General features: G+C 37.1%; 2 protein-coding genes across 2 annotated transcripts; one reads left to right on the top strand and one right to left on the bottom strand.

Annotated features, from left to right (window-relative positions):
- Positions 1-601: 601 nt before the first annotated feature.
- On the top strand, positions 602-6,852 carry LOC112048030 (SET domain-containing protein SmydA-8). The gene is made up of 6 exons (XM_024085368.2): positions 602-977; positions 2,317-2,373; positions 3,224-3,408; positions 4,486-4,611; positions 5,372-5,494; positions 5,624-6,852. The coding sequence occupies exons 2-6, from the start codon at positions 2,332-2,334 to the stop codon at positions 6,720-6,722; spliced, it is 1,575 nt and encodes a 524-aa protein (XP_023941136.2). The 5' UTR covers positions 602-977; positions 2,317-2,331; the 3' UTR covers positions 6,723-6,852.
- LOC112048031 (trypsin-1-like) lies at positions 6,721-13,682 on the bottom strand. Its single transcript, XM_024085370.2, has 6 exons — positions 13,417-13,682; positions 10,247-10,424; positions 9,683-9,799; positions 9,080-9,246; positions 7,470-7,621; positions 6,721-7,237 (listed from the first exon to the last, which is right to left on the bottom strand). Exons 1-6 carry the CDS (start codon positions 13,481-13,483, stop codon positions 7,034-7,036), a joined length of 885 nt encoding a protein of 294 aa, XP_023941138.2. The 5' UTR covers positions 13,484-13,682; the 3' UTR covers positions 6,721-7,033.
- Between the last annotated feature and the right edge of the window lie 1,769 nt (positions 13,683-15,451).

Here is a 15,451-nt window from a genome sequence, read left to right as displayed (position 1 = left end):
AGATAGCCCATTTATCGAGGAAGGCTATAGGCTATATTTAATCCCCGTATTCCCACGGGAACCACGCGGGTGAAACCGCGAAGGCATCTACTAGTCATAGATACGGCTGATACGGCGGAACTTACGCACTTGGTATTTAGGTGAATATTTACCTACCAATATGTATGCCGTGGTTGCCGGTAAAGTTACAGCCACGTGAAGCTTAACTCCAGTTTGACTCAGGGCAGTAAGTAATGCCCAACTACGAATATATATGCGATGGCTTTCTACTTAAGACAGACACTAATAAAATTTTAAGATACTTAAGTTTAATCTACAGTGTTTTTCGTAGGTCAAAACACTTGTTAATATTTTTTTTTTCTTGAGTTTAATTGAAAATCAGAATCCTTGATGTCCAAGCTTTATATTGCCTACGTTACTTACTCGTGAAGTGGCAATAGGCACATAGTTCGAAGAGCCGATGGACGTTACGGTCCTAAGGTGCTGGAATGGCGACCCCGCAATGGAAAGCGCGGTTTTGGTCGACCCCCCACTAGTTAGCGATCATCTCTCGGAACCATATGTCATCACTGGCAACACGCACTGTTCGAAGACTTTTATCGTCAGGGACTGAGAAGGACGGTCTAGCTATCAATTAATTAAGCCTGCATTATTCAATAAATTTTCCTATTATCTATGGCACGATTATATTTTTTTTAATAATGAATCTATTTCCGAGCAAGTGGGAGAAAAAAGTAATTTATAATAGATGACGTAACACCCACGTCGACCGCTAGTCTGAAAGTTACGTGCGAACGGGCTTCCCGTCTGTGGAGGAAAAGTGGTTTTGTTTCATGAAAACTTCATGAAAAATTGTTAATATGATATTGTGAATTTTTATTGGATTTCTTATTATATACAGTCGTATGTGTGTTCACCTTTACTAAAAGTTATACAATTGAAGATTACAGTAGCTATTTGGATCCTAAATTTGGTCGGTAAGTAAGATAACCTACATACAGAACTGAGTCTGTTTTGTGAATGGATTTTTATTATTATTTATTTTTAAATCTATTTCGTAGTATATGGTCGCTTTTATTAATATCTAGATAGATAAGTCAAAGAAAATTTCCAAGAAAAACAAAAATATTTGCATCCTACATTGTTGGTATTAGTTATATTATTATCAGCAGAGGCCCGCGGTTTCATCTGCGTGGTTCCTGTTCCCGTGGGGATACTCAAATTATCTATACTAATATTAAGAGGAAACATTCGATTGTTTCTTTGCATTGAATAGGCTCTGAAACTACTGAACCGATTTGATAAATTCTTTCAGTTATGGGAAGCTACATTATCCCCGGGTGTTTTGGGCTATATTTTATCCCCGTATTCCTAAATTCCCGGATAAAATCCTGTGGCGTGTTCTAGTGGGAGATATTTTTGAAACCGCACACCGATGGTCCGCGCGGGCCGGGAGAGGGGTAGCGATGCTCGCGCGCACGATTTATACCCTCACAGTCCGTACCTCTGCTCCGCGCGTTCGACTTCACACCCGCACAGTCCTTCCCCTCCCGTCGCCCGCATATCATTTGAGTGTCATCAACGAACTTGCCAAGCTATATAGTAGCCACCATGTTGGTCCAGTGGTTAGTCTATATTAACGAGGTCGTAGGTTCGATTCCTTAGGATTTCTTAGGAGCTTTTCTTTCTTAGAAATTCTTAGTAGCAGCCCGGAGTTATGAAGGTGGGGTTACAACCTCGTGCCTCAGAGAGCACGTTATGCTGGTCGCTCTGGTCATTATCATTATCATTAACAATGATCTTGCAAATCCATCATTAACGCAGCGTGTTGGGTGTAAGCTCCAAATTCTCTCTCCTATAGTCTGGCTGTCTGGAGGTGAGATCCAGTAGTCCCAATTCATTCCCATCACTGCTGTAGCTGTCTATGATTGCCAGTAAAAAGAATGATTATTAACACCTGTAAAAATTGTGGCTACCTACTGCTAGCTTAAGTCTACGAACGCTTTTTAACTGACGTTGATTTACCAATTACCTACCTACTCATGAAAAATCCCATTGATTGTCTATAGTATATGCTCACGGAAAGAGTCGCCGGCCTCCGCTAGTAAATACTAAATAGTAAATACATACTATAAACTTGAAAACTGATTTAGGTGGCATTGAAGTAATTATAAATAGACATTATTTATCACGTATGTAGGTGTTACCGGAATCTAGGGAATCTAGACTTCACGTTGAATGAATTACGGTACCTACCTAGATTAAATTAAAACCATGCAAATTTTTTTTCATATTATGTTATTTATTTATTTTCAGAAACTCGAAAAGAAAATGGGCAAGGAAACTGAAAATGGTGGATCCCAAATATTTGAGGTAATTTTAAATTTCTGAAATCACGCCATCTATTATGAGGTGATTGAACTATTATGTTGAAAGCACGAGCCTTGTGTACTGGGTTGTATTATGTAGTAATTCTGCTATGATTAACTAGATGGCGCTAGAAATGTTCTTCCCACAAAATATTAATATTACTGAAGATACGAGGAAAATAACTATTAATATTAACCCTAACCAATCAAGAGTAATTATTATATTTCATGTTAAAGCCCACTTTAGTTAGCGTCGTAGTTATTCTGCTAGGAATAACTAGATGGCGGTAAAAAATGTCCGTTAAGGCGGCAAGTAGGGGCTATTTTTAGTAAAGTTATTTTAATTCTCTTCAAAATTAATAGTTCCAATTAATGTGTTGTCAATAATAACAATTACGACATCACATCTAAAATTAGGAAAAGAATATTCATAAAGATAATATGGGACTTTCTAGTCGAGTGTTATTACGCGGTAAATGACTACATTCATGAAAAATAAATTAAAAAATAAATCTCCCTCCCTACCGCTCACTAGATCACTAAGTCTACGCCCAAACTGGGCATCCATGCCTCGCATATATTATTAATGCATATGTAAAAAAAAATATTTTAATAAATACTATTCTACTTCGACTCAAATTTTCTTTCGTCTGAGAAATTTTCAAAAAAAAATCCTCAGCCACGGAGAGAGAGAGAGAGTCCCAGTATGGTCCCTTAATGTAACATTACTTTAATCCCGTCCACCCCTCATTGGAGAGAGTGGTGGGTTTAATCTCCATATCCCCTTTCCTATAAGGAAGGAAGCCTAGCTCTGCAGTAAAATAGGCTGATAATGATAATAATGTTATTTTCAGATACAAAAATCTGAAGAACTCGGGCGATATCTCGTGGCAGCACGGGACCTAGCTCCTGGTGAAGTGGTCATCACGGAACTACCTCTGGTCTTCGGCCCTAAGGCCATGTTTGACCCTGAAGCTACGATGCCTTGCGTTGGATGCTACAAACCAGTGTTTACTGATGTTGGGGAAAGATGTTCAAGGTATACATACCAGAAAGCAACGTTAATTACGATACCTACTCATACTCATGACTATAGTATTTTTCAGATAGGAAGGGTACGGTGACGTTTGGGATTTTTATAATAATTGAAGGAAGTAGGTATAAAAATAAATATACTCGCACACATAAATTTATCCAGGTTTACGATGTTTAATTAATAAATTAATCATATTTTTGAAATATAGTTTTAATAAACAATTGTGTTATAGATAAAATACAATTCACTATTTACATAAATATCATAAATTGAGCTAATGCTGTAATTTATTTGTTCGAATTATTTTATTTTAAACCCTTTTAACGAATATATTGTTGTACTGGAAGAGATCGCTTTTTAGCGATAAGGCCGCCTATTGTGCATTTCTTTTTGTTTTTTCATTATTTTTCTATATTGTATGTTTCTTTATGGTGTACAATAAAGAGTATTTTCATTTCATTTTCATTTTCATTTCATTTCATTTACGACGTCACGAGGTTCTCTAACTGGGCGGTACCCCTCAAGCAATTACAAAGTTATCCGCCATACATTTTATCGTAAAATAATACGAAACCTCATAAATGCGTGACACATGACAGCATCAGCTGTCTCTGTACCCTTCCTATCTGAAAAACATTATAGTTACCATTCCTGTGGGAATACTGAAATAAAATAAAGCCTATGTTACACCTTATGACTTATTTATCTGCCAGTGAAAGTCCCCTCAAAATCGATCCATTCGTTTCAAATATCAGTCAGAACCCGACAGACACATATGAGAAAAGTTTAAAATATTTTTTTAAATAAATACCGTATCTAAGTATACACGATACTGAATGAAAAAATAGAAGTATCGTGATGTTTGGAAGTCCCTACAAAAGGCCTATGTCCTGCAGTGGACGTCCATCGGCTGACATGATGATGATGATGATGATGATATAGGTATTCGCCTTATTTAATTTATGCATTTATTAAAAAACTGTTAAGTTGTTTTAAGTTAGCTGTAACAAACTTAAACTACAATTTTATGTATTTGTATATATAAACAATAAACTGTAAGATCTGTGTTGGTGGTTTCAGATGTGGCTGGCCGATGTGCTCTGGCAACTGCCCGGGTCTCACAGACCCGCGTCACCACGGCATGGAGTGCGACATCCTCAGCGCTCGACCTGAATGTGTCCTGGACAATATGGCGGAGTACTACAGGTATTTTGAAGTCATATATATCGAATTTCGAATATCATTATCATCGTTATCAGGTGAAGAAAGTCCATCGCTGGACATAGGCCTCTTATAACGTCGGTCGACCCAGTTGAGGGTCAACCAACACTGCGCTTTCCGGTGCGGGTCTGCCAATACATCATCATCATCATTATCATGTCAGTCTATGAACGTCCACTGCAGGACTTTTGTAGGTACTTCCAAACGTCATGATACAGAGCCACCTGCATCCAGCGAATCCCTGCGATTCGCTTGATGTCGTCAGTCCACCTGGTGGGGGGTCGACCAGCACTGCGCTTTCTGGTGCGGGGCCGCCATTCCAGCACCTGGACCCCAACGGCCATCGGCTCCTCGAACTATGTGCACCGCCCATTGCTATGTCGGTGACTTTAGTTCTTCTGCGGATCTCCTCATACATGCCTATATTACATGGCCAATACATACCTATATTTAATAAGGGCTCCTCTCCCATATAGGTTTATGGAGCTTAGACCTACAATTCTGCTCCATTGTGCAGTGCGGGCTAACTGTGATAGTGATTTGATGACGGTTTGGTTTGCTGAATATTATAACTTGGGTATCTTCAAAACAAGAGTGTCCCATCTTCTAGGCAAGCATGTCCCATCTTAGACTGTATCTACAGTTACCATCAGGTTAGATCATAGTTAAACGTGAGCCTATTTGCATTAAAAATATATGTATATTGACTTTAAGTTATGCAAAATATGATTTTCTTAAATTACAGACACGATGCGTTGCTACCTCTCCGGTGCGTTCTCCTCCAAAACTCAAATCCGGAAAAATGGAAGCAACTCATAGAAATGCAGTCGCATATGGAGTACAGAACTCCTGGATCGGATCTTTATGAGTAAGCGAAGCCTAAAAATTATGTTAAATCATTTGTATACCTGAGAGATTTTTCAAAATTTTTGTTTTTGAAAATGTTCATATAATTACATTAATTAAACCATTGCAACTAACCACTGTTTATTTCCAGCGAAGCCGATGAGTTCATTGTTGAATACTTGATTAATAACTTCATAAATAAACTTGAAGATGGTATGAAAAAGAAATATTTCAAAGAAGTTTCAAAGGAATTACTACATACAATATGTGGAATCATTGACACTAATGCACTAGAAATAAGACTGCCAGATGGCTCTGAACTTAACGCTTTGTATGCTACAACTTATTTATTAGAACATAGTTGTATACCAAACACGAAACACGTTTTTGGGCTCTTCTCGAAAGACAAAACTGAACTGTACAGAATAACTCTGAAAGTCGTTGTTCCTATAATTAAAGGAAATCATATTGCTACTATGTATAGTCATGCCTTATGGGGTACGCAAGCTAGGAGACAACACTTGAGAGATACAAAGTACTTTTCATGTAAATGTCAAAGATGTAGTGATCCCACTGAGTTGGGTACTTATTTAAGTGCTATGAAATGCTTCGGAGATGACAAAGGACCTTGTGATGGCATACATCTTCCCGAAGATCCATTGGATGATGAAACTGATTGGGCTTGTAGCAAATGCTCTGTCAAAGTTAATAATTCCCAAATAAATATGCTTATATCTCAAATGGGAGAGGAAGTTGAAAATGTACAAATGATGGGTGGATCTGTTAGCATGCTAGAAAATCTTTTATGCAGATTGTCAACATTTCTACATCCGAATCATTATCATCTTTATTCTATAAAACATTCGCTTATCCAACTGTATGGTAGACAACCAAGTTATATGTCTGAGGAAATTATAGACAAAAAGATCAGAATTTGTAAAGACTTGATTGCAATTACAACAACTTTAGATCCAGGGAACGCAAGATTAAGCCTGTACAGTGCAGTTCTACATCACGAATTACATTCAGCATTACTTATATTATCTAAAAAGGCTAAAAGCGATGGGTCTTTAAAAACAGTTGATGAAATAATTCCATTGCTGAACGAAGCTAAAATTTGTATAGATAAAGCATTAGTTTCACTAAAAGATGACATTCAAGAGACGTCAGGAAATAAACTGTACGAAGTAATTGAAGAAAGTAAAAAGGAATTTGTAAAGTACTGTAAAGAAAAAAAGGTTAACATTTAACAACTTTAATCATTTTAAACAAATAATAATTAATAACAACAACACAATAATTTACGTTACTTATATAAAAATAATCATATTATAATATCACAGTAGTTGCATTAGTTGGAAATAAATAAATAAATTTAAAATTCTCTTTCTATTATTTGGTATACTAGATTACCTGGTAACTAAATTGAACCTTTCGGAATCACATCAAGCTAGTTGTACACTTTATTTTTAATATTATATTTCCTTTATGTTCCGTGAAGTGTATCTTTATCTAACTTTTCTTTCTCTATAAAGTAACAAATCTTAATAACTTAAACCGATCACCCGCTTCTAAAAAACCAATTTAATCCTGATCTTGTACTATCCTCATTGACACTTGAAACGATCCACTCCGTGTATTTAGACACTCTGGTATAGATTCCTGGCATTTTAGCTCTAGCACAGCCGCTTCCAGTGGAAACTACCCCGATTACTGTAGAATGGCCTTTATCTCCTTTTACCATAAGTGGTCCACCGCTGTCAGCCTAAAATTAATAAATATTATGTACATCATCACCATCATCATCAACCGGTTCACTGCAGAGCTCTCCTCTCAGAATGAGAGGGGTTAGGTTTTAGTCTACCTCGCTGGCCCAATGCGGATTGGCAGACTTCACACACCTAGAGAATTTATAAAATTCTCAGGTATGCAGGTTTCCTTATGATGTTTTTCAACAAGGTAATATTAGTTAATTTTATATTATTTTAAATTCTCACCCAACAAGAATCACGTCCACCATCTTCATGTCCTGCGCACATCTGTGTTGAAACAATTCTTACTTTGCTTCCTTTTGATTCGTACCAACTGTTACATTCTTTATTTTCTACTACCACTACATCAGTTTTTTGTAAAACATTTGGTCGGGTACCTAGAATAATATATTAGTTAACATTTGCCTTGAATTGACTTGTATACCTTGTAACCTTTTGGTAGTGTATGTATTCTTGTTCAAAGTCTGGTGTTTTAGACTTTGAATAAGAATGTAGTCTACTTTTTGTCAAAAATAAAAACGGTAATGAATGATGAATTAGGGATTCAAAGTTTGTATTTTTGGTTCTTTACTTTAGAAATTTTATTTTTTAAAAAATATGTAAGAATTATCAACTTATGCATAAAATATAGTGTGATTCGAGAATTTTGTAATTTTTTTTTATATACCTACAGTAAAATTAGAGGTGAAAATTTTTATATTGACTATCATAAGGTGAGAATTTTTTCAAAGAGAAAGTCACGGGCATATAAAAAATAATAATGATTAGATATAGAAATTCAACTAAAAAAAAATTTTTGGTTTCTAAACAACTTTAAATACAGCAGTCTTGGTTCAGACTCAGTCCAGAATTACCTGTCTTTACTTACCCATATTAAAAAGTAGGAGAGTTTGAGTGTTTGTATGTAGGTTATAAGTATTATATGCTTGTTTAAGCATGCATGATAGCCAGGTTCATGAGATGTGAAAAGAAGCTTACTAAAGGGGGAAATAGAATGGGGAGAGGGGTAAAAGGTGGGGAAACTTTGTATGAAATTCGGTACTTTCGAAGGGTATAAGGTTTTCCACGTGGACGAAGTTACGGGCGTCTGCTAGTAAAAAATAAGATCGAGAATAGAGAGTAGTATCACAGATTTATTGAATAAATTATGCGTATAACCTGTAGCTACCTTGTTAATAACTTTACCAAGCTATTTCAAAACTAAAGAAGTATTGACTGGGATATTGAAACTACTGCAATTATCTGAGAGAGAGAAATGTAGCAGTAGTAAAAAGTAGCTTATCTCCGTAACCAAGCTTTCCATAATGATGAAACATAATTATTAGACATAAAATTTGAGTGTTGCCTGAAAATTAATATAGGTAAATATATTTTTAAATAGTATTTAATGAGCGAAATATTCTTTTATATTTTCTATTAACTGACTACAAGCGTAAGCGACGACAAGTACGGATCTGGAGAAATTAAGGAAACTTTTTAGTGTAACTTGAAGTCGGTATATATTTCTGTAAGTAAAAATATTTATAACCAACAGTCAGTTCGCATAAATTCCTATTCCTGTATACAATATATAAGATCGTGTAATTGACTAGATCTGTAGAAGAACCAGTCACAGAAATACCAGTAGCTCAGCGTGTAGCGAAGCTGAAGTAGCGATGGGTAGGGAACATACTTCGAAGAGCCGATGAACGTTGGGATCCCAAGATACTGGAATGGCTCAATCCACCTAGTGGGGCTACCGCCACTACCGTTCCGTTCCGTTTTGGGAAGTCCATGCAAGAGGCCTACGTCCAGCAGTGGACGTCCATCGGCTGTTAATGATGATGATTCTATACCTATTCCTCTGTCTTCGTTCGTGAAGCCCCATCCAGCCACAGTGGCTAGTTCGCCGCTGTAGTCAGAGGCGAGAGGCTGCGGCAAGCAAGCAGGTCTCAGCACATTCGTCCATTGCAACTGGCGGACAGTCTTCAGAAGTGCTACGTCGTTTGTCTTTTTCGTACATCTGAAATAAATATGACTTATCAAAATTATTTTCTCAATTCGTCGGAATCTTTTATTTATTTTTTATAGCTTGGTCGATTTATTGATTTGGAAAATACTTTTTTGTTTAAAAGGGTATACTTTCCAGATAGTCCCATTGTCACCATGTCAGTATCTGATGATGGGATCCTGGACAAATCGAGGAGATTTTTCAGAAATCGTAATGACGACTAGTGCGTTAGTTAATTTTTTCATTAAAGCACTAACCATGTGCTGAAGATCTGGAGTCAATCTGACGATGGAACTTAAATACAGACGAGGAAACTCCTCAACTATTTACAGCAGTAACGCTGTTTAGGCTTTATTAGTTTGTATTGATGAGAAAACTACAGCTTCTACAGAGCTTCATCACAAAAAGCTTTGTTACTACTGAATGTGAATATTTGTGCAATACCAACCTGTACTCTGGGTGAGGTATGATCTTGGAAAGCTTCTCATTCTGCTCGCTGGTTGAAATGTCGGTATATCCGACCACAACTGACAGTTGTTTAGATTTGTAGATCTCGTCGAATACACTGAAAAACACAGTTATGTACTTTCTAATAACATTGTAGAGAAATATATTTTCTGGCGAAAAACCTATTTGATAATTTAGAAATGCTTCTTAAGTATGTTCGATAATCTTTAACGCGATATGGAGACTCCACGACATTCATTTTTTTAATTAGACTAAGGCCCGAGGTCACCGACTTTAAAAGCAAACTAGGAACATTATATTTGTCTGTTTGTGCCGTTTTGGGAGGCATATTTTAATGAAAAGATTCTCCAGAAAGCAATTTCGTGCATTTCATACACGCAAAAATACACTGTCCATCCTTAAGTCTCAACACGAGGCTTTATTGGAGAAGGAATTAATTTTTATTTCAAATTTAGTTAAATAACACCTAGTACAAGCTACAGCCAGAAATCTCTACAATCGAGATACTTCTTTGAGTATTGCTTTCAAACCAGATGTCTCTCACCTGCAAATACAATGTCCAGCAGTCAACAACCACCTGTCGTTGATGACAGTGGCCCCGCACTGATGCGTGCCCTGTCTCCAAATGCTGGCCGCCCAGGGAAACTCCGCGGGGAGACTGTCGCTGCCTCCCACAATCTTTGCGCTGCGACCCATCACTAGACCGCATTCTACGTCAGCCACTGTGAATTAAGAAAATATTTACATGTATACTTGGAAGGTTGAAGTTCTGGACCCTTGAGAAACCTACTACCTCCTCAACTCATTAACTCCGACTGATATTTCTGTGCAGAGTCTTGCAAAAGCAACTGCCAAACGACTGTGGGGTGTCAAGGCCTGAGTGACAAGCTTTTATTACGTACACATAAACGTGATTGAACATCCTAAGCAATGCACTTCTCCATCAGATAAGGTACGTACTCTAACGCTATCAGAGAAAGAGTCCGGTCATTATCTACAGGCTTTGCCATCACATAACCTAGGGGCGGTTCTTGATAGGATAACACTTCATGTATGCCCCTGTGGTAGCCGGGTTGATCAATTATTGTTCATCATGGACTCAGCTGCAGCAGAAGCGCCGGTCGTTTGTATCGCCACTGTACTATTAACGATATAATTAGTGGCGCATTGGCCACTGCCGCTATTCCTGCGCATTTAGATCCTCCCGGTTTGTTCAGGGATGACGGCAAGAGGCCCGGAATGACGGGATGATGGGATTGTCGTGGTCTATGAGGCGAGTTTAAGACGCAACCTGCGTAGATACGTTGGCAGCGTATCATCTCTCGCTCACTTCTCAAATGCCTGGCGCAGCTGCTGAATAAGCCCAATTTTGTAAGCGTCGTAAACTCAGACATACTTAAGGACTATGTATTTGCAGCGCTAGCCTGATTTTAGGTCCATGGTCATCTGATACCAAATATTTTTTAATTCTATGTCTGACAAATTGATCCATATGTCAGATGACCCGAGAGCTGGCGCTTATTTTGCCGCAAGGTTAAGTAAGCCTTGACATCCAGAGTTAAGCCTTGCCTATAGCTGAATAGTTAGATGGTGTGCATTTCTTAAACTTATTTCATGCCTATATAATTTTATTTATTGCTTATAGTTCACAAAATTATTAAAGCTTCGCTCGCTTCAATCCCTGTACAACTGCTATACCTTTATTCAAAACACATCCTTTACTTAGACGCTATTAACAGCTTACTCAGGTCTGTATCCAAGCCGTCTATTAATTATTATGTCTCTGGAAACTCTTATTTATTATTTATTTGATAGAAACTGCTTACAATGATGTTAATTTGTAAAATATCACATAAATTATGATAAGAGCGAAGTATTTCAAGTTCACGCGGTACAGTCACGTATACAACGTACTATGAACTCGTCTGCCCGCATCTTCCTTGAACTTGGTGTTACTTTCCATTCATGACACACCTTCGACGAACTATTCCATTTTTATCGATTTCCTATACATTAAAAATAACTTTTACTGCCTAAATATAGCGTTCCGGTACGATGTTATGCCTAATATCTGCAAATTCTCGAGGGTTAGGACTGCGACTCAAATCTAAGGGAGCTTGGGTTCGATCCCCGTCCACTTTTTTCGTATCTAATTCTAGCTCAGGCATTCTACATTAAGCTGTTGTAGATGAAAGTTTAAATTGTTTATATTAAAAAGACGTGGTTACTAGCATTTATTGAATAAATATTATATAGTTATTGAATAAAATATATTGCTATCGAAAATTGATTATAATAAAACTAGCAGACGCCCGTGATTTTCTTCGCGTGGAATTAAATTTTTCACAAATCCCATGGATTTTTCCGGGATAAAAAATAGCCTATGGGTTGATCCAGGCTATAATATATCTCAATGCCAAATTTCAGCCAATTCGGTTCAGTAGTCGAGGCGTGAAAAAGTAACAATCATTCATATCGTCAATATCATTAGTTTTCACAAATCTCGGGAAACCATGGATTTTTTCAGGTTAAAAAGTAGCCTATGTGTTAATCCAGAGTGAATTCTTCAATCAATTTCCATTCTAAATTTCAGCCAAATCGCTTCAGTAGTCGCTACTACTGAAATGATTTAGAAAATTTTGTTTGGATGTTTGTTACTCTTTAACGCCGCTGCGTCAAAAAGTAACAAACATCCAAACATCCATACAAACTTTCGCGTTTATGTTATTAGTAATATTCTAAAGGCGAAAGTTTGTGTGTAAGTGTGTATGTTTGTTCCTCCTTTACGCTATTGAAACGATTTAGCTGAAATTTGAGATGGAATTAGATTTTACTCTGGATTAACACATAGGCTCCTTTCGTCCCGGAAAATCCATGGTTCCCGCGGGATTCGAGAAAAACTAAATTACACGCGGACGAAGTCGCGGGCGTCCGCTAGTAAAAAAATAAGTAAAATTAAAGTCATAGAAAATTACACATTCTGTAACTTAGGCATTGTACTATTAATTACTTATGTAGGGTAAACAACTTAGTATGAATGGTGTTACAATAGTAGGTATGGGGTACATAATTTTGATTCGATAAACTTTAATTTGGGTCATTGATTTTATGTAAAGTACTGATAAACTACTTAATCAATAGTGCCTTATTTTTAGGTCATTGATATAAATCCCACTTTGACGATCATACAACACCTTATATCTGGCGCACGATAAGTGGGCCGATTTGAACTATTGTTTGATGATAAAGTAAATCGAATTGGAAACTAACACGGTCGAGTTGCTAAACATCCTTACAAAATACCTACATCATAACAGATTGTTCAGTTTAACGCAGATTTAACTACAAATCGACTTTGATATAATAAAGCGGTATAATCGGATTCATACCCTTGCTATTAGGAGATCTAGATACTCTTAGCTCAAAGGGAAAAGCGGAATTTTGGTCATATTAAGATTGGTTTATTTTAAAATGATATCATTCTGACCAGCCTTTTTAAAGAGAGCTGCCATTCATGTTTTAATAAAATCCAAGGATCGTAAATTAAAATTCTATTCAAAAACTGAAGTTAACCCGTAAAAAAATAAAAAAAAAAGTTGAGAACCTCCTTCTTTTTGAAGTCGGTTACAAAGAAAACTACTTAAGTTTGCACGCTCGCAATTTTGTTTATAATTATATTTTTTTAGTATAAGTCAATAAATTGGAAAAACTTACAATTGACGTAACACATCCCAAAATCCACGCACAACACTATCAAAAGGAGCACATCAAAACGACACATTTTCACGAATCCAATCACTTATCTGAATAGTGTAACACTTAACTGACTCTATATAAATGGGTAAACGTATCCTCAAACTTTGATGTCCTAGGATGTGATAAGGTAACGAGGTAACGAGTGCACTTGAGCCGTAGTGCAATTGCTTTACTGATCAGATTACATACCGTAAATATTTAAAGGATTCTATGATTTGTACTGAAGCGACTTCTTCGTTTGTTTGAAGGCCTGACCCCTATAAGTTAGCGGGTGTAGTGATGCGCTGTGGCAACTATCGATAACATATGAACATTTTATCGTTTGTGTGAAAATATAAAATACTAGCGGAATCTCGCGCTTTTACCTGCGTAGTTCCCATTCCCGTGGGAATACAGGGAAAAGTAGAGCCTATTCCTCATAATGTAGCTTTTTTTCTTTTTCTTTTCTTTCTTTCAAGTAGGCTCAGTTTACAAGCACTTTTGATACATCTGTTGACTATTTGCTCTACCACCTGTTCGGAAGGCAGGTTCTGCTGAGAAGAAACCGAACTATATTTTTGTATATAACAGATAATCGTTACATACAAAATTTTATGAGATGATGTTGACAATTAAAGTTGAAACATAACACTAATATTACGTGGGTTCCAAAAGCGCCTTGATCCGAAAAAAATCTCAGTATGAGCTCCAGGCTCTGCAAAAAAAAACTCAATATATCATAACCCGACTTAAGACCTAAAACCGAACCTCATAACCTAAAGTCACTGCCCTTCCGGCGTCTGCGTTTCCTAACACGTATAATTTGTGCACGTTCAAGGCAAGAGTGAATAGGCATCTTCTAGGCAAGCGCGTTTCATCTTAGACCTCGTCATTGCTTTCCATCAGGCTTGATTGTGATCAAGCGTACGCCAAAAAAAAAAATCACGTAGACGTCGCTTTTTGTCGTCGTCATCGTCATCAACCCATTTTCGGCTCACTGCTGAGCTCGAGTCTCCTCTCAGAATGAGAGGGGTAAGGCCAATAGTCCACCACGCTGGCCCAATGCGGATTGGTAGACTTCACACACGCAGAGAATTAAGATAATTCTCTGGTACAGGTACAGGTTTCCTCACGATGTTTTTCTTCACCGATTGAGACACGTGATATTTAATTTCTTAAAATGCACACAACTGAAAAGTTGGAGGTGCATGCCCCGGTCCGGATTTGAACCCACGCCCTCCGGAATCGGAGGCAGAGGTCATATCCACTGGACTATCACGGCTCTCTTTTTATATTTTTATACTTACTTTTGATTTATAGTATCGATAGCATCAAGAGTCACTATTCGCATCACTATCGACATTTCATTGTCAGGTTCGGCGCAACCTCCGCTGATAAGCGTAGATAACGAGCGCGGAACCACCTGTCATTACCATCAATGAGTGAGCATTATCGAAATATTTCTAAGCAATGTCGGAAAGTAAACAGCATTAGGGTGACCATATAGAACTTATTTTTGCGAGACTGTGTAGGTTCCCCACATAGCGTTATAATTATAATAAATTATGTTGATCTCCTATAATTTTTTTTTTAATAAGAGGTCAATGACCCCATCAGTATTATTTCTTTAAGGCCGGGCGAGGCGTGACGAAGCGCAATGTCTATTAGAATATCTAAAGTAATATTCTAAGATTAAATAGATTAAAGAGGTAGCATTTGATTTTTTATTGATTGTTTGTTGTTATTTAAAAATATTAGATTTATTTTTAAAGTCTTTTACTAATGAAAAGATACATTATCAGTGAGTAACATAGGCTATATTTAATCCCTGTATTGTGATTCTATGGGAACTAGAATCCACGGGAATGGGGACTACGCGAGTGAAATCGCGGGGGGTAGTACTTCTTTTTATAAATGAACATAATACAAAGTCAAATTTATTAATTACTGTTCCTTAAATTAAGTAACATTACTACTTAACCATGAGAGCTAAACGCTAACATTGTTTCACAGT

This window comes from Bicyclus anynana, chromosome 19 (genome assembly GCF_947172395.1).
Source record: "Bicyclus anynana chromosome 19, ilBicAnyn1.1, whole genome shotgun sequence".
Classification (NCBI taxonomy): domain Eukaryota; kingdom Metazoa; phylum Arthropoda; class Insecta; order Lepidoptera; family Nymphalidae; genus Bicyclus; species Bicyclus anynana.
The sequence above is the reverse complement of the archived record's forward strand: the minus strand, read 5'-3'. Positions and strand labels throughout refer to the sequence as shown.